Here is a 20222-nt window from a genome sequence, read left to right on the forward strand (position 1 = left end):
GCTCCTCCAGACAGCCCCAGAGACACATCAGTTTTAGATTTCTGGCCTCCAGAACTCTGAGAGAATACATTTCAGTTATTTGAAGCCACCCAGACTGTGGTAGTTTGTCAGGGCAGCCTGGGGAACCTACCATACGTGGACTCTTTTAGCTGACTCAGTTCTAACATATCCTTTGGAGCTGTGTTTCATTCTGACCCAGTGATTCTCAACTCTGAGTGCACATTCGGATGGCCTGGAGAACTTATAAAAAAGGTTGAAGTCTGAGTCACACCCTCTGAGATTCTGTTTCATTGGGCTTGGGGTACAGGCTTGCTTTGGTGTACAGTCAGGGTTGAAAACTGTCATTTAATTAGTCACAACAACTTAATATCATGGGGTGACACAGGAGTACATGGAATGGGAACAGCTGTACAAACTTTTTTAACCTTAGGAAATTGCTCTGGAAATAACGCTCTGTATCTTTATGCCTACTAATATAAGTATTCTTAGGAACTGTTTGGACCAGTTTCATGTCAGCTATCTGTATGGACCTTTTGGGCACTCAGGCAGTCTTGTTTCCACCTCGAAGGGGTAAATGGATGCTCTGACAGATCTGGATGCCCCCCTCGCTGCCCCAGAAGCACTAGGGGAGGCATTGCCTTCTAGATTGATGATGCTTAACTTTAGCACAAATCAAAAGATGTCACAGGCAAGCCCTTGCTCCAAATTGTTTCACTGCCTTCCTTACAGTTAAATAATGAAAATTTTGAATTTCTTGTGGCATGGTACTTCATGTAATAAAAAAAAAAAAAATCTGCAGCCTGGATGTGCTGAATAGGAGAATAGTACGTTATTATTTGGAGGGAAAAGGGTCCCTAATTGTGGAACAAAGCAATTCCTTGTATGTCAGCCCTAAATAAATGTTTCTTTATTTCTAAAGTTGCGTGACCTCCTGTAGTGGTCTTTCTAGCACGTCAGGGAGCAGTCAGGAGTGAATTGCAGTTAGCAATGCATGCTCGTTTGTAAAGGGCCTTTGACAAGGAGTTCACTGCATCTATTGACTCCCTGGGAAGTCTGAGGTCACAAGCTTGGCTGGAGCACATGAACTCAGATAATGAAGATGGTTTTACCCTCTTGAAACAAAGCCAGAAACTTTATCTACTTCATTGTGCACTTTGGGTCATGTGCTAACCATGAGGATTTCTCTAACACTAATCCCCCTAATGACGGCTTCTCCCAGCCCTTACACAAACCCCACGAGGCCCCGTGGCTGGCAATTCAGACAGAATAAAGGCAGCTCGGCGTTTGCCTTTTGAACTGAGTTCAAGGCAATTAAAGTCATGGGCTAAAGAGTAAAGGAGGGGGGTTAAAAATACCATCATAATAAGTAGTATGACTGGAGTGCTCTGCAAATTAACTCAATTAGACAAAGTCTGATTTAACGGGGGAAAGAGGGTGAGAAGCGCTACCCTCATTAAATCCGGCTGTTAGATGCGTTTTCTAATAAAATTAAATTCGTTTTAGTTGTTTGGATCACATAAAACAGTCTGCATGTGCATGTACACACGTGCATATGCGTGGGTTCTGTGATTTTGTGGGTATTTTTTAGAGGAGAGGAGCAGACCGCAAAACAAAAATATACAAAAAACAAAAACAACCAAAAATAAAAAACTGAGTGAATGCTCAAGAGCCCGAGTGGAAGACAAGAAGAAAGCAGTACAGAAGGAGTGGAAAGCGAGAGACAGTGCTCCTGATTATAAAGCCATGAGCCCTCTTTGGTGGGCGCTTCTGCTCAGCTGCCTGGGCTGCGGGCTCCCGCCCCGGGCCCGGGCGCAGTTCCCCCGGGTCTGCATGACGGTGGCCAGCCTGGTGTCCAAGGAGTGCTGCCCGCCCCTGGGTGCGGAGCCGGCAAACGTCTGCGGCTCTCAGGAGGGCCGCGGCCAGTGCTCGGAGGCGCGGGCCGACACCAGGCCCTGGGGCGGGCCTTACTTCCTGAGGAACCAGGACGACCGCGAGCGGTGGCCACGGAAGTTCTTCAACCGGACCTGCAACTGCACAGGTGAGGCGGCCCTTTCGGGGAGACCTGGCTTGCTCCAAGACCCAGCTGGGCAAGGAGCCCCTTCCAAGGACAAGATGAGGCTCATGAGACTGCTAGATAGGCTTTGAAAGGCAAACCAAGTTTGTTCCTCAGAGGCAGCAAATTGAGTGAGGCTAGTGTCTTGGTTTTATGTATTCTTCATGCCCTCTGGAACATGTAGTTATGGAATCTAAATAAATATCACACGAGCCAAGCCTGGCTATATGAACTCATGCCAACATACCATTGGCTTGTCTGTTGGAAGCTGCAGAGCTCAAGAGTCAGCTTTGAAAGCCAGTGCAAGTCCTTTCACGATGGATTCAATGCCCTCTCCCGAAATGGGTTTGCACTTGTTGAAGAGGGGGGTGGGTGAGGTTGGCATCTACAAGACAGGCGTCAAAGGCAGGTGTTCTGTAGTCTTCGTCTCCGCCTTTCGAATGATTTCAACAGGTCTCAAGCAGGAGAAAGTTATGCCTGGGTCGTAACTTTTCCAGGCCTGGAGAGACTTGGCAGGATAAAGCTTTCTCGGTCACCTGGGAAGGGAGGCTTGCTATTAGATAGCAGTGGCCTTTTTGCTCTTGTCTGGGTTTGAGTGGGCATTTCAAATTTGTTCAGTGTCCCTCTTTTCAGCTTTGGTCTCTCTTATTTCTTTGAAATCTCTGTGCACTTCTAATTCCTCTGGCCCTTCTGAGCCTTCTCAAGTCCTCTTCACAGGGCTCCCCTCCAGTGCTCAGCAGCCACGACAGCCCCGATAAACTCTCAAAGGCGGCCAGGGCATTTGAAACACAAAAAGCATATGCGGCAATGTTAGCAAGGCCCTCGGACGTGATCCTACAGTGTCCAGCTGCATAAGAGGTTTTCCTTTTTAAATTATGTTTTTGTATGCCACTGGAACACAGGAAAATACAGATAACTGAGCTACATAAGGTTATAAAAAGTACACTAAGGGAATGCACAAAGGATTGTGATGTTAATTAGGAATGATGTTAGTTATTTTAAACGTTAAAAAGAATTCTGGCTTTATGATAATTTTGTAGTCATATAGTTAATTCTGTGATTCAAAGAAAACTGTTAGTTTTGCCTTGAGCATTAATTGTGACAAGAAGTCTTTAATAGCATATTGAATATATACTATCCATAGTTTTCTAAGCCAATTGAGTATTTGCTTCTATAGACATTATCTTTAGATTCTCATGGCTTTCCAGTCTAATGAGAAGCAGTAGGCTTCATGTAATTTGTGCAATTGGAAAGCACACAACACAGTAACTTCTTTGTCTATGACTCAAAATTTCTTCCAGAGCACTTATATCCCTGTTAATCAATGTTAGAGTACCACACAGTACACAGATTGGAAATCTCTGTTGTGGTATCTTGAGACAGAGAGCATTAGGAAATCAGCTATAACCTTTCACTGTTCTTATCACCATCTATTTTATCTTCTTGACCTGGGTCCAAAAAACCAAGTTTGTTTGTTTGTTTGTTTGTTTGTAAAGGTGGGGATGGAAAAAACAGAGAATGGCAGGATAGAAGGGATAATTGTAATCTCCCTTTCCTGAGGGAATGCTTATAAATATTTCTCTAGAAGTGACAGTAAATTAGGGTCCCAGTGACTTACATTCAAAACATAAAAAGGGACCCTGAGCTCTGAGGAGGATCGGCATACCTAAGAGGCAGAGGACAGAAACAGTGCCTGTCCTGTAAGTCCAGGATGTAAGGACCTCACATGTCCATAAGCAGAGCTTCCTGAGGCTGTATGGTCTCCAATGCCAGCCACTGTCAAGGCCAAGACTGCTTCTGAGACCCACTACAGAATTATGACTCGTTTTGGCTATGGTGATTTTATCTGTGCAGACTCACCCATCCCAACTTTGGATGGCTCCACTTATGTTGGCTAGATGGTCTTTTTCTTTGGGTCTCAGGGCACCAGACTAAGTCCTTAATGACTGAGCTGGAAAGTTACTTAGTATACACAGTAATCACTGTGATGCATCATATGTTCCAAAGCAAGACACATGTTTTAAGTGTCTTCTTCTTAAAGAGTGAGCTGCTTGCCTTCCTAGGGTAGCTTTTTCATCACCTACGAGCCAGTCTTCAGAATTTAAACCTAATTTAAAAAAAAAATTTTTTTTAATTTTTTATTTATCATTATCATTATTATTTTAAAATATATCTTTATTGATTTCATAGAGAGGAAAGGAGAGGGATAGAGAGATAGAAACATCAATGATGAGAGAGTCATTGATCGGCTGCCTCCTGCACACCCCCAACTAGGGATCGAGCCAGCAACCCGGGCATGTGCCCTGACCGGGAACGGAACCCCAATCTCCTGGGTCGTGGGTGGACGCTCAACCGCTGAGCCACGCCTGGCCAGGCTAAACCTAATCGTGAGTGCTCCAAAGCCCTCTTCTCTGGTAGCCTCATAATTGCTTTGCAAATAGGATCCCTGGGATTCTTATGGGGTCACCCAAAATTTAAGGAAAAGGTGTAGATTAGCTTCTGGCAAACAGACTATTGATGACCTTGAACTTTGTTACTTTAGTGGAAAAATAAATACACCATTCATCTGTTGCTGGACATTTAGGTTGTTTCCATATCTTGCTACTGGAAATAGTGCAACAGTGAACATGGGGATGCTAATATCTCTGAGGTCCTAATTTGAATTCCTTGGGATTGCAGGATCATGTAATAGTTCTATTTTTAAGTTTTTGAGGAAGCTTCATACTATTGTCCATAGCAGTTGCACCAGTTTGCATTCCCACCGATAGCGCACAAAGCTTCCAGTTTCTCCACATCCTAGCTAAATGGTGTCTGTGTGCAATTAAATACTATTCAACTTGAAAAAAGAAGGAAATTCTGCAATATGGAACAATATGGATGAACTTGGAATATTATGCTAAGGAAATAAGTCAGTCACAGAAAGACTAATACTGCATGATTCCACTTCTATGAAGTATCTAAATTAATCAGATTGAGCAAGATAAGTCTGACAGTTCTCTATAGCTTTGTACCTACAATAATGTATTGCACACTTAAAAGTGTGTTAAGAGGGTAGATCTTATGTTAACTGTTCTTGCCACAAAAAATAAAAATAAAAAGATTAACACACCATACTTCTTATGACCTTGAAATTGGTAAAACACTTTAGCCTATTTAATTAAAATAATTGCAAACTCTGAGGGGGAAAGCCCTAAATTATGTGCTCAAATTCTCTAGAGAGAACTTCTCTATTTTCTGTGACGATAAATTGAAACCATAACATTACTGAACTTAATTGTCAGGAAGAACTGAATTTCAGGAGACTCAGCCATTCACTTTATAAGTCGTACCTGCCAGATGGCATTTCTGAGACTAACCAGTTGCAGCTGTCTTTAGACTTTTGAAAAACATGAACACCAAATACTTTTTGAACAGTTGTCTGAGAACTTCTTGTTTGTACAAGTGACTAAGTGCCTCCATTTTCCAATCTCTGAAATGGAGGTAATGATGAAACCACACCTGTAAAATCCTTTTGAGCTCTATAGATGAAAGGCCCTATGTGAGTATAAAGTATTGTTATTAAAATAATAGAATCTCTAATTAAAAGGAATAGGCTATTTAGAGCTTCTTATAAATTCACTAATCGGTGGTCTTTAAGCTTATTTAGTCTAATAGCCTCCTGGGGTTGAGCTGATGTAGTTCATGTAGGAACATGCATTGTTTGGTTGCTCTCAGTCTCTTTCCATTTTTATCCCCAGTCCTAAGTCAGGACTTCATCTTTTTAAATTTAAGTTTTGCTTAAGGACATACTCAATTGTAGATAGATTGGAATCTAGGGATTCTTTATTCTTCTTCTCTCTCAGTTTCTAAAAGGGCCCTCATTTTTTTTTATTTTTTTATTTATTTATTTTTTTGCTGCTGCTATTGGTAGATTAAGGGGAAAAATTAACTCATGTTAAATTGATATAGGGAGCGTCTAGGAAATCTAAATTTAAGAAATAAATATTTTGGGTGCTAGGGTTTTTTCATTGTTGCACTTTTCACTTGTCTTCAGCATTAAAAAAAATTTAGACCAGGTTTAGGAGCTAAAAAATGAAAAAGATCTGCAGAGCTTTGGAGTATTTTCTCTGAGACATAGTGAAAAATGAATTTTTAAATTGCATACATTTCTGGGTCGCAGGTGAGTTCAAATCCAGACAAATGCTTTCTTATTACTACTTCTACATTGCTTTTCAGGGGCAACTCTGGCTTTGGGAAAAGAGAGATCTTTGTTCAACATAATTGTGAAACACCTGTGTTCTCAGTTAGAATTAATCTTTTTGTCTTTTGTCATCCATGACCCTTGGTTGCTTCCTCTGTTTCACTTTCCCCATAGTTAGACTTGCGCTGATATTTCTTCAATACCATGTCCCCCACATGTCCTCCACCTCCCCTAGATGAAGGCACTGTGCCTTATTTATGTTTGTATCCTCTAGTGCCTAATGCCTTTTATTCAATTATTTAGCGATCTCTTCATCAAGAGTCCAACCCAGGGATGCAAAGTACAGCATAGGAAATATAGTCAGTCATATTTTAATAACTATGTATGGCGTTAGAGGGGTGCTAGATTTACTGGGTGATAACTTAGTACTTATATAATATCTAATCACTGGGTTGTACACCCAGAACTAATATAACATTGTATGTCAACTATAATTGAAAAATAAAAAATTATTTAAAATAAAAAAATAGTTATACAATTTCAGTAGGTACCCTGAGGGAAAATAGACTCCAGGCTCCATGAAGCTTTAAGCACCTTGAGTAGCATCTGATACTACAGTAGCTGCTCAATAAATACTTGTTAAATAATTTGTTTAATAGCTTCACTCAAACAATCAATATGAATTTTAATGTTTAACTCAAATTATTCAAAAACATAATTCTTCAAAATATTCTCATTGAATACAATGTTTTTTAGATTCTATTTTACTGAGGTGTCCAAGCATCAGTGGGGATGCTGGATCCCTTAGAAAAGCCAGAACTCTATTTGTTCTTCAGGCATTATAGTCATCCACTTAGAATATGTGGTAGGTTCTCTTAAGACAGTAAACTGAACAAAAGAAGAAACAAAAAAAACACATGATTCTTCAGTCTCAGGACTAGTAGAATTTTTCCTTTTCAGTGTTTTTTACTTATGTTCTCATATGGAGTTGAAACATGGGAAAATACAGATAATTGAGCTTGTAAATGTGTATAGAACATTATTTTGCATGTGACAAAGAGCATTGAGCACAAATAACCAATTACTCTGGAAAATATCCTACTATTTACGACAGTTTTAAGGAATTTTCTTTAACTATCAAAAAATCCTTTGAGTTAATAGAAAAGAGGGCTGTGCATTTTCTTTACGTGAAACAAGAGCTCATTGTTTTGCTTTGCTATTGGAAAGTTTTCTTTTTCTTTAGAGATCCAAATAGCCCTCTCTCTATTATGGTGAGAGTATTTTGTACTTATTTCTATTTTGGTACCTATTGTTTATCAAAACTATTTTACAAAGCCAGCTTTCCTTCTACTCCACAAGGACAGGAGAGGAAAAAAGAAGGCTTATGTTTATTGAATTATCTACTATATGCTTTATACTCATTTCTTTAAAACTTAATTTTTTAAATTAATTTTTAAAACATTTAAAAACTTTTTCCCCCCTTAAATTTCAGCTTTATTGAGGTATAGTAGACAAATAAAATTGTAAGATATTTAAAGTGTATATCGTGGTGATTCAGCTTTATATTTCTTTCATTTGTTCAACAAATATTCATTTTTTACAAGGCCAGGCACAGGCCTCAGCAGCAGGACAACCACCTTGCAGGTGCGTGTCAAGTAGAAGTTTCCAGTCAGTGTAATAAATACAGTGAATGGGGAGGAGGAGGTACTATGGGAGCACAGCAGTCATGCAGGTGAAATGCTTTACAAACCCCCTCCCATCCCCTGGGTGGTAAGTATTATAATCCCTTTTTGTTTCAATATTCCACTCCAGTAATATTTAAATGTTTACTCTCTAACTTATCACAAGCTCAAGAATGAGGTACTGGCCATAACAAAAGCAATACTCAAGGCTAAGAAGGGAAAAGTCAAAAGCAAGCTGAAATAATGTAAACTTCAGCGTTTATCAGAAAGATGCTTATAGCTTGAGAAGACTAGTGCTCGTTGCCTGGGCGGACAGAGCAGAGGCATTTGTGCAACCACAGGGAACCTGCAGTGATTTGCACTTCCTGACACCATGGCAGCTAATTCACCTTTACGACCTGCCAGCTTCCATTGATTTTGCCTTAACTCTGTCTCCTTTGTGAAATGAACCAGCTTTCTTAATGTTAGGTTTCACCTAAATTCTTGGAAATCAGCTTATTTATTTTGGTTTCACCTTATCTTAGTGTATAATCTCTCCTCTAAATCAATGAACTGTTTTGTGTCAGCCTTTTAGCGTATGCCACAGGATAGAGGGCTCAGCAGCTGGACACCGAGGCTGCTGCTCGGCCCCAGGGAGGGGCATGGAGATCTCCACATGCAGTCACGTCCTGAGGTCCTGGGGGTTAGGGCTTCAACATACTAATTTGAGGGGAAGACAAAGTTCATTCCATAACAGCATGTAATACAATTTGTATCCCATTTCTTTGCAGGACAAATATCTAGGAAACTCTCTAGTGTTCAGGTCACTTTGAGATACAAACGTTTCAAGAGAGTAAGGGGAAGAAATTGGCTTTCTTTTCCCTCTTATAAGCACCTTCACCTTCTCGTCCATTCTACCCTAAAGTTCAAATTCAGAAATTTCTTTCAAACTCCATTAACTTATTTCTTCCATCTCCCCTTAATGCTCTAGGAAACTTTGCTGGCTATAACTGTGGAGACTGCAAGTTTGGCTGGACCGGCCCCAACTGTGATCAGAAGAAACCACTGGTTATTCGAAAGAACATTCATTCTTTGACTCCTCAGGAGAGGGAGCAGTTCTTGGGTGCCTTAGACCTTGCAAAGAACACCACACACCCGGACTACGTGATCACTACGCAACACTGGCTGACTCTGCTTGGGCCCAATGGGACTCAGCCACAGATCGCCAACTGCAGCATTTATGATTTCTTTGTGTGGCTCCATTACTATTCTGTTAGAGATACATTATTAGGTGGGTTTCCCCATTAGATTAATGTATATTATCATAGGTTTGGGTTTGGGGTGGGTGGATGGACGATAATTTCAGGCAAGCTAATTAACCAGAGCACAGCCTGAAGGAGGGGCAGGTTTGTGAGAGGCAGAGAATTGTCCAACGCTGCCAGTTAGGCTGGCGCAGCTTCTGCCTGCATTGGCTGCAGACATTTGAAAACGCTCTCTCCTGTGGTTTGTGTTTTGAGTTCAAAGTCCAGCTCTTCTCTAGGAGGTGATTAATTCTCAAAAGCAGGTAAAGTGAAGGCAAATTCCTCTTAAAAACATATGTTTTTTGATTTTAGAAAGAGAGGGAAGGAGGGGGAGAGAGGAACATTGGTGAGAAACATCAGTAGGCCGCCTCCTGCATGCCTCCCTGCTGGGGATCATGTGCCCTGACTGGGGAATTGAACCAGTGACCCCTGGGTGCATGTGACTATGCTTAACCAGCTGAACCACACCAACCAGGGCAAGGCAAATTCCTTTTGATTCCAGAAGAAAACATTTCTAAATCGGTCCATGGAAGCCCTCTCTGACCTTTTCTTCAGATTAGAGGAATTAACTAAACATGTGATAAAGCACATGAAATTTCTTTGGGCAGAAGTAGAGTGTTTGTGTTGGAAGCATCTCATTAAACTCACATGTATTAGTCTTTAGACATTCAGGTCATTGTTTATGGTGTCCGTGCACTGCTGGAATGCCCAGGGTTTTTCTGGAGTTGTACTGTCAAGAAAAAGCATACCCACAGCAATGGAGTGTTCCTTCTGGCTTAGTTATTTGACTACAGTTACATTTGATACTAGAGAAAATGGTGCTCTGCCCTTCTGGATCCTAAAAATTGGAGCCTGGGTAGGATGTAGAATGGGAGGACCTTCATTAATCTAGTAGGTTCAGTTTCATCCTCAGTCACTTATCAGGCAGGAGAAAGCCATAAACCCTAGTTTGTTCCAGGGGCGGGGGGTTGAGTCCATTCCAGGGTCTGCTCAGGGCAGTTCTGAGCCCTTGGCTACACCTGCAATTATCTCCTCTTTGGGGCCCCTCCCTGGGGGTCAGGGTGAATGATGACATCAAGCTCACTTTGAATAGTCCCCTTCTCATTTGGAATTGTCTTTCCTTGTGTCTATCCCTGCTTCCCCATCACTTGATTCTCCTCATCATTTTTTATTTTAACTTTATTTTTTTTGAATTAATTTTTTTTCCAATTACAGTTGACATCCAATAATATTCTCCCTCATTGTTTTGTTTTGAGAACTTTAAACTTTGTTCTGGGTTAAAATATTTAAAAAGGACTGTGTGGCCAACCAGTCCTTCTGTCCGTGGCAGTCTTTAAAAAACTTGTCTCTCAGGTAAGCATCTGTCTTTCTTTATCGAGAGAGAAGGAGGCTCTTCTGGCTATAAACCTTTATAGCTTTCCTGTCGTGACTCCGAGGAATCTTTGCTTTATGAGAGGCTAGTCTCTCAAGAGGAAAAGAAACCTATAGCTTCTGGTCGTATCTAGGAATTAAATTTATATTCATGTCTCTTCAGCTCTCTGAAGTTATTATAGGTACTTTGAAAAAGAATGAAAGTTAGCTAAAGTTTCTACATAACAGTCAAAAGCTGTCAAGAAAGGTGGAAGAAGCATGGACCAGGAAGTAGGGGGGTCATTAAATTGCCCACAACTTTTCAGTAAAATTGGCAGATCCAGTGGCAGCCAAATTGGTTTGAATGTATTTTTCACTCTTCTAGTTTCAGTGACCACGCTTGTCAGCTAGTAGCTGTAACCGATTGATGGCTAAGGCAAAATTTGTGAAAGTTCTTTTTGGTTGTATAAATGCCGAATTAGACTAAGTGCAGTAAAGTTGCTTTATTCTTAATTAATCCCTCCCTTATAAATGTATGCATTTGTAAGGAATCGGTTGGAAAATGTCTTTTAAAAACATATTTCATTTAGGTCTTTAATGATCTATTCCTTTGGCTACTCTGATGTCATCTTAATGGAATATTGCTTAAAATTAAATATATAACATGAGCTCTTAAAGCTGAAAATGATCTGAAGTTTTCTGGATCTCTGTTGGCAATCAAACTTTTGAGAGATGAAGGAGAATTTATCCTAAAAGTGTTAGTTGCTTCTGAATTGTTTTATTGTTGATGTTGCTTTCAGGGAGATAAATCACAAAAACGATTTCTTTGGACTAAAACACTATGGATTTATTGGCTTTGCAGACACATTCTAGGTAAGGTTTAACTTTTTAAAAAACTCTATTCTGTGATCTCTAATTAGTTTCCCAATTATTTTAGGACCAGGGCACCCATACAAGGCCATTGATTTCTCACACCAAGGACCTGCCTTTGTCACCTGGCACCGGTATCATTTGTTGTGGCTGGAAAGAGATCTCCAGGTTGGTGAAAACTATATCTTTGGTTCTTTAAATTCTGCTATACATTTGGTGAAGATCCATATCAGTCTTTGCATTATATGCTTTCTTGTTGTTTCTGATGACATGCTCTTTGCTTTTAGCGACTTATTGGCAACGAGTCCTTTGCTTTGCCCTACTGGAATTTTGCCACTGGGAGGAATGAGTGTGACGTGTGTACAGACCAACTGCTTGGGGCAGCAAGACAAGATGATCCGACTCTGATTAGTCAGAACTCAAGATTCTCCAGCTGGGAAATTGTCTGTGATAGGTAACCACATCTGATCCAGACTGGAAATCCAGAGACTGGATTTTCTTATGTCTGAGGGATGGAGAGTCACTTTATATTTCTGTTTCTAATGCATGTTGGGTTCTGTTCACATGTTTCTGAAAATGACTTTCCTGGGGAAGATGGGATTTCTAAACATTCTAAGCCCTTTCATAAAAAAGAGAGGTATGGCCCGGGTCGGTGGGACTCAGTTGGTTGGAGCGCAGTCCCATGAACCAAAGGGTCCCTGGTTCAATTCCTGGTCAGGGTTCATATCGAACAAGTTGCAGGTTCGATCCCGGTGGGAGCTCCTAAGGGAGGCAACCCATTCATGTTTTTCTCTTGCATCAATGTCTCTTTCTCTCTCCCTAAAATCAATAAAAAAGCATATCCTCAGATGACGATTAAAAAAAAATAGTGGTATGAAAATCATTTTAATTGAATACGCTTGGTCATCATTTTTATATCAACTATTTTAGCACCTGTCATATTCTAAGCATTGTAATAATGCTGGGACTATAAGGACTTTAAAAAAAATATTGTTTTATATTTACAAAGGTGGATTGCCTCTAAACAAATTATAGTACAACATGGGAAGTATCATAATAGATGTATGTGCAAAGCTAAGGAGAGAGGCAGGGGAAGGCTCTTAGTGGCGATGATTATTCCGAGACTTTAAGGAGCCACAGACCTCAACCAGGTAGGGGAGGGTGGTAAGTGTGTCCTAGGTGGAGGGAATATCATGGATAAAGCTAGAAAGTCTCTGGAAGCAGTCAGGTTTGGCTGGAACCATAGGGTGCTGGGAGCTGAGAGGAACAGGGGGTGGGGCAGGGTGCGGGTGAGCTCTAAATACTAAAGAACACAGAAGAAGGTGAGCAGCCAGCAGCTAGGAAAGAAGTCTGTCCTCAGTGATTTCTTGAATTTGTTTCTCTTTCCTGGCAGAAAAAGATCTCCCAAAAGACTTCCTTTATTCATTTGTTTCTTCCAATATCCTGTTTTAACCCTGCTATCTAGCTCCCCTGTCTGGTGTCTTTTGACTGCTCCAGGGCACAGAGCTTCATTGTCAATACCCGGAGGCCGGGCATGTGCATATATTCAGGGGTTGAAGCCCAGCTAGCAGGGATCCCATGTCTACATCCTAAGCTTTCCCTCCAGCCCTCCAGACAGTGGTTCACACTATGGAGGGTGTAGCAGTGCTTTTTATGTGACTTAGCAGAATTTCATAAAGCACCATTTCTCATAGTGTCTTGAGGTATTAATAGGTGGCATGAGATTTCTATAAATTTAGGGAATGCTGAATTTTAGAATGACTTCGGGTGTTCCTTTGGTAAGTGTGTTACTATTCTTCAAGAGTTGCCTAAACTTATCTGACCCTGGCACCCTTATTTCACAGACCATGTCACTGGGACACACTTGGGAAATGCTGCTGTGGAGGCTTTTTTTTGGCCTAGTTTTAGGGACAGGCCTCTTTCAACCTCGTGTGCGCTGATTCTACTCTCACACCCCTGGTATTATTCTCTCACCCATTAAAACCCACAGAGAAACAGCTTTAAAGTTTCATCTCTGTCAGTGGAATGACACTCTGATGGTGGAATGTCAGACCACAGCAGGCATGTAGAATATAATCTTTTTTGGGCATGGAACTTTCTCAGCTTCCATGTTCATGACATAACCATTCCCACTGCCTTGGAGCATTTGCTAATACAGCGCTTGTCCTAATACCTCCCTCCATATCGTTTCATCTGTTTCCACTCTGACCGCCTCCATTTGCCTTCAGTTTGCCTAAAATGCTTTCCTAGCTTTACGTAGGCCCTTCTGCCCCAACTGGCTTAGTTCAGGGGAGTTCTGGTCACCCTCTTCTCTCTTCAGTTCGTCAGGATTCAAGTGCACATAATAGGAATCACAATCTTGTCTGTAAATTCTCTTACAGTCTTTACAGTGGAATGGTACTTATGCATACTTATTCATAGATCATAGTTGCATCTATATTTTTGAAGCTCTTTAATCCATAATTACTTTTGTAGGTAGCACTTTTACCACATATTTTTGACCCTTGTAAGTTAACTGCAACACACTTTATGGTATCACTCTGATTGATTTGCTTGGCCCAAAGTTATGATATTCTCTACACATTGACATATCCTTTCTTTAATCCCCTCACGAATCTTAGCTTAGATGACTACAACCGCCGGGTCACTCTGTGTAATGGAACCTATGAAGGTTTGTTGAGAAGAAATCAAGTGGGAAGAAATGGTGAGAAGTTGCCATCCTTAAAAGATGTACAAAATTGTCTGTCTCTCAACAAGTTTGACAACCCTCCTTTCTTCCAGAACTCCACCTTGAGCTTCAGGTAGGTGCTCTGAACTCTGCTAGACTGGCACTTGACAATACTTTTAGGTTTTCATGCCCATGATTGAAATGAACTGAAAGGAAATCCAGGTGTTAGGAGACATTTACAAAACTAAGTAATGGAGGGGGGCTTGATAAGGAGAAATAACCAGGGATTAGTGTTAGAAAAGTCATCATCTACCCCCTATAAATAACAATGTAGTTTTAATAACTTAGCTATTTAAAGCCATTTTTTTTGCATCTCTAATTTCTGTACATACAGGGTATCCCAAAATAATGTATACACACTTTAACAGCTGATAGCTCAATTTTGAAAATAAGATGTATTTTAATAAGCACTGCCTTTATAATTACTCAGTGTGTGTATACATTTGGGGGGACACCCTATATATAAGTACAGTCTTCAGAACAATGGTACCTCATTAAACATAGTATTTAAAAATATTTGCAAAAAAGTTTGGTTCATGCTCTTTCTTTTTTTAAATACATCTTTCTTTATTGATTTCAGAGAGAGGAGGGGAGAGAGAGAGACAGAGATAGAGATGATGAGAGAGTTGTCATTGACCAGCTGCCTCCTGCACGTGCTCAACTGGGGATCAAGCCCGCAACCCAGGCATGTGCCCTGACAGGGAATCCAACCACAATCTCCTGGATCATAGGTCGATGCTCAACTGCTGAGCCATGCCTTGCCAGGCCATGATCTTTCTTTTACTTTTCTGTCTTTTTTTATTTTTATTTTTATTATTTTTTAAAATTATATCTTTATTGATTTTCAGAGAGAGGAAGGGAGAGGGAGAGAGAGAGATAGAAACATCAATGATGGGAGAGTCATTGATTGGCTGCCTCCTGCCCGCCCCTCACTGGGGATCGAGCCCACAACCTGGGCATGTGCCCTGACTGAGAATCGAACTGCGATCTCCTGGATCCCAGGTTGATGCTCAACTGCTGAGCCATGCCCAGCCGGGCTTGCTTTCTTTTTTTAAAAAAAGTATCTGCCATAGATCTTAATATTGGGGTCTGATATCTCAGAGGAGAATTACAGACTTAACGCAACTCAAATTACAACACAGCAATGACATTACCATGCTTGAAATGTAAAGGCCAGCTAATAATTCTCTCCCTCTAAAAAAACGTTAAGAATTACGAGAATTATGTGTGTATATGATTTTCAACAAAGATAAATGGGATGCCAAAAAGAAATGGTGGATAGATTCATATTCTTCTCCTAAACTGGATTTTCTCTCTCTCATCTGTGTGTAACTGACCGGTTATTTAGGGCCAGGGGCAGGATAGACTGAACTTAAATGCAGAGGTTGTGTTAAGCGTAGCAGGTCTCAGGGTCTGTGGTGGGTTGGCACAGCCCTCAGGGTAGTGTGACATGAAGGGCAACTTTTAAGACTGACTTTAAAAGGAACGTGCGTTAGTTTTTCCATTGGGATAAAAATGCTTCTGACATAGATTGCATTCCATATAGATTCAAGAGAGTGGTTCTCAAAATGTGGTGTGCAGACAACCATAAACAGCATCACCTGGAATTTGGCTAGAAATACAAATTGTTGGAAACCAGCCTGCACCTACTGAATCAGAAACTCCAGTAGTGGGGCTTGAAATAAGAGTTTTTCTCCAGTGATTCTGGGGTATGCTCAAATTTGAGGATCACTGAGTTAGAGTATGGACAATTAGAATTTCCTGAAAATGGAGAGGTTGAAAAAAAAGGATAGGGAAATTTGGGGATGTTTAGAACACTGAATATAAATTACAGTAAGCTTCAGGTTTATTTAGTTGAGAAATAAGAATAAAATATTATATGTTAATTCAAAAAATGTCTATTGATCACAGACCAAGTGGTGGGTATGGCACTGAGCCCTGACAATAAAACTCTGAAGAAAACTGCCCTCTAGGGGTTCATCACCTGGCATGGGAGACAGATGTGAAGGTAAAAAATTGTCATACAGGACACAAAAGAGATATAATCTAACTGAGCAGGTGAAGAACTGGTGCTGAATATGAATTCCCTCCCCTTAGAGGATTATTTCTTAGTTAATGAGCCATGGCAGAGCTTCCCATTTCCCTACCCAATCTCAAATTAGAAGATGATTATGTAGGCTGGAGCAAATAAAAAGACCTTTATCAATTTGTGACTGTTGCTGCTGACATACTGCTTTCTCTTAGGAATGCCCTGGAGGGGTTTAATAAAGCAGATGGGACCCTGGACTCTCAAGTGATGAACCTTCATAATTTGGTTCACTCTTTCCTGAACGGGACAAATGCTTTTCCACATTCTGCTGCCAATGATCCTGTTTTTGTGGTATGTACAAGGACTCAGAATAGAGAAAAGATTTTCTAGATAATATGTTAGATTTATTTTCTTTTCAATAAGATTAAAGTTTGGTATGTGTTTTATTCTCTGTGCAAACAATGGGATGTATACATATGAAAACTAACTTTAATCTGCACCATAGGGGTGGTTATAGAGCGTTTGAGGTGCCCTTATCAGAAACTTGCACTTTAGAGATGGTTAGCTTTGGAATGATTCTAGATAAGAGCTTACAGTCGAGGGGTAGATTTGTTAATTAGCGTAATGATATTATAAATTATGTCATAATTTAGCATAATTTATACTATAAATTAGCATAATGATGAATGATTTTTAATTGGTGGAATTAGTGGTGTTGAAGGTAAGTGGTGGGCTAGATGGATTTTGTAGACACCATGATCCTTGCATGAAGTCCAGCAAATCTGGCACCTTAGAAACAGCACACAAAGTCCAAAGCTCTATTTGGTGTTTGGCCCTGGTCCCCTCACTTCACAAAGGATTCTAATTGAACATCAGTTGCTCCTGCTGTCAGAATATCATTGTGTTTACTTTGGAGTGAATCTTCCATGCAAGACACTTGCCAGAGGAAAGCTTGGACTTCCCTGGGTGTACAAGAACAGGTTCTTTCACTTCTGTGTCTACTTGCTAATAAGTGTTTGTAGGTTTACTAGAATTTGGTCTTATATTTGCTTTCATTGTTTCACACACCTAGTAGCAAATATACTTGAGATGGTGGGACACATGGCCACTGTCCAACCCCAATTGCAGGAGCTTCTAATATATAAAACAAGCTGGTAGAGCTGAATGGACAAGCCAAGCTAGGTCATTTGCAAACTTGAAGGTGTTTTCTTTGGTCCTGTTGTTACCTGACAGAAACCTGGAATGGGTCTGCCTCTGGTGGGCCTATAGTGTGTGGGTTCTTGACTTTGTGCAGGAAAGGTTTCACAACATGAGTCCAGGTGATTCTGAGAGTGCGTTTATTAAAGCTGAGAACAGTAAAACAAGGAAAGGCTTAGGATAGAAGAAACAACAGGTGAGAGCCTAAGCCAGGCTGCTTTGGCTCCCTAGAAATGTTATGGGAAAGAAGTGAGGTAAGGCTTTGGCTCACTAGGAAGTCAGAGAAAAGGGGAACTTGGGGATGGATTCAGGGGGTTAGCTCAGGACGAGCTGCCACTGCCCAGTTCTCTCCTGGTTGCAAGTCTAGTGGGGAGCCTTAGAGTTTAGGAGATGCACGCCTGGGGGGAAGAAAGGTGTGGGTGTGCTCCTCGGGGGAGAGCATGCCCTGGCTCCTTCATCTTGAGGGCTTTAAAGGCTGGGAGTTTAAGGAAGGTTTTAGGGGAGGATCTTAGCAGAATTTCATCAGCTTTATGCTGATGCACCAAAAAGAGATATATCCCCTTAACTTTATTCATCCTTGGGTGTGGTTGGCACAAATGGCAGAAACTGGATTTCTGCTATCTATCTCCCTGAGTAGGGTGATTTAAGCTATTTTCCCTGTAGCTGTGGAGGAAATGTGCAAACCATTTACTCTTAAGCGTCCCCAGTTGGGGAAGATAGGGTTTTGCGATTTACTAAATGGCTGTAAACTGTGTGGCCATTTAACTACCTGTGTCGGTTTCCCTGTTCCACTTGTCCTGGCTTACTAGCCTGTCTCGATATGACTTGGATAGATGGTTTCAGAGCAATTACAAGAAGAGATTTCACCACTGGTACTTTTTTATTTTGCTAGTATTTTGAGTTTATATTATTCAGATTAGATCGTACTATAACAAACACTATACGTTCTTTTTCTGCCCAGGATTTTCCTTACCTTGATGTTAGCCTTAGCAATGTGTTTTAGTCTGCTTAGGATTCCATAGCAAAGTAGCACAGATGGGGTGGCTTACACAACTGAAATTTATCTCTCACAGTTCTAGAGACTGGGAAGTCTAAGATCAATGTGATGGCTTATCCGGTTCTTGGTGAAAGACCTCTGCCTTCTTGCTGTGTCCTTACATGGTAGAAAGAGAGAGGCAGTGAGCTCCTGGTGTGTCCTCTTATAAGGACATTAATCCTATAGTCTCAGGGTCTTGCCTTTATGACATCATTTAACCTTAATTACCTCCTAATAGGCCTCATTTCCAAATATAGGCACATTGAAGATTAAGGCTTCAACATAAGAATTTGGGGGCAGGGTGGGGTCACAATTCCATCCATAGCACAGTGCATCCTAAAACAATTAGTTTATAGCAGTTTATTTTTCTGGACTCCTGGAAGGCCATACAACATAATCAAAAGAGCGCAGGATTACACATCAAATCCATTTCATTCAGTCCTGCCCTGTGCAGCCTGGGACCTTCACTGAAATATGTGGAGCCTCTTTTTCCCACTCTGCAAAGTTCCGGTCACAGGCCTGATCTGGTGTTGGGGAAAAGTGTTGTGCTCATTAAAGCAGCTTCATAATAAATTAGGATATTATGAAGCTAGTCTAGAAACTGTCAAATCCAATACAAATGTTATCATAAAAATATCGACATGTTTTATAGTAGTTGGTGGGAAAGAATCAGAGAACTATGTGTTGCATTTGAATTTCCAAACCTTAATTAAGGTTCATATTGTTCTCCATAGCAGACAGTTTTGCCTTGAGATGATTTACTGACAAGCACAAAGTCAGAAGTATTTCAAAGGTGATTATTATTTTTATTCCATCCACAGTACAAAAAAAGGAGATTCAAAGAGGGAAGGGGGTAAAAGTTTAGCTGTCACGACTCTAAGCTTGCCTGGTGGCGTGAAGGTTGAGGTAGTGTTCTGGACTCTCAGATAGAAAAAAGCATGGGAAGAGTGAGTTGTAAGAAATCCTGAGATGGAGCAGTCGGTGGAGCTGTTCCTTCTTTCTAAAAAATGTCTCTCCCATCTGTGTGGAAGCAATAAATGAAGGTTGTCACAAATGTGGACTATTGGTCTCAACGTCTAATAAGGGGGAAGGCTTATCTGTTAGGTCTCCCCAGCTATCTTTGCTTCTCTGTAAGAGGTCTGCCCTGTTCAATGGTTCTAATGTGGTATTTCACAGCATTTTTCTGGCTATCATCTCAACAATCAGCTTATGTCAAGCATTTCTGGTGCCTACCTTCTCTGCTATACATCTATTTACCCATACTATATTTCTAAATAAATTTTTACTAAAACATACATTTTCTTTCTTTCAGTTTTATATTTCAATTGCAGTTGACACTCAATATTATTTCATATTAGTTTTATGTGTATAGCATTGTAGGTAGACAATCATATATTTGACAAAGTGATTCCTCCGATATTTCCAGTACCCACCTGACACCATACATAGTTATTACAATATTATTGACTATATTCCCTGTGCTGTACTTTACATCCCCATGACTATTCTGTAACTACTAACTTGTACTTCTTAATCTCCTCACCCTTTTCACCCCGCCCTCCAACCACCCTCCCCTCTGGCAAGCATCAGTTTGTTCTCCAAATCTATGAGTCTGTTTCTGTTTTGTTGTTCAAATATTTTGTTCTTTAGATTCTTCACAGAAGTGAAATCATATGGTATTTGTCTTTCTCTGTCTGACTTATTCCACTTAGCATAATACCCACTAAGTCCATCCATGCTGTCACAATGGTAAGATTTAATTTTTATGGCCTAAAACATACATTTTCAACTGTGTGTTGTTTGTACACGCAATCCAT

The 20222-nt window shown here is 40.6% G+C and overlaps 1 protein-coding gene across 1 annotated transcript in view; it reads left to right on the forward strand.

Annotated features, from left to right (window-relative positions):
• Window positions 1–1666: 1666 nt before the first annotated feature.
• DCT (dopachrome tautomerase) overlaps window positions 1667–20222 on the forward strand; it is a 32204-nt gene continuing 13648 nt past the window's right edge. The window contains exons 1-6 of the mRNA XM_081129212.1: window positions 1667–2038; window positions 8886–9185; window positions 11483–11583; window positions 11703–11869; window positions 14037–14216; window positions 16388–16523. Of these exons, the coding sequence (XP_080985338.1) occupies window positions 1744–2038; window positions 8886–9185; window positions 11483–11583; window positions 11703–11869; window positions 14037–14216; window positions 16388–16523 (1179 nt within the window). The 5' untranslated portion in view covers window positions 1667–1743. The remainder of the gene's footprint in view (window positions 2039–8885; window positions 9186–11482; window positions 11584–11702; window positions 11870–14036; window positions 14217–16387; window positions 16524–20222) is intronic.

Source organism: Miniopterus schreibersii, assembly GCF_964146895.1.
Source record: "Miniopterus schreibersii genome assembly, chromosome: 2".
Taxonomy (NCBI): Eukaryota; Metazoa; Chordata; class Mammalia; order Chiroptera; family Miniopteridae; genus Miniopterus; species Miniopterus schreibersii.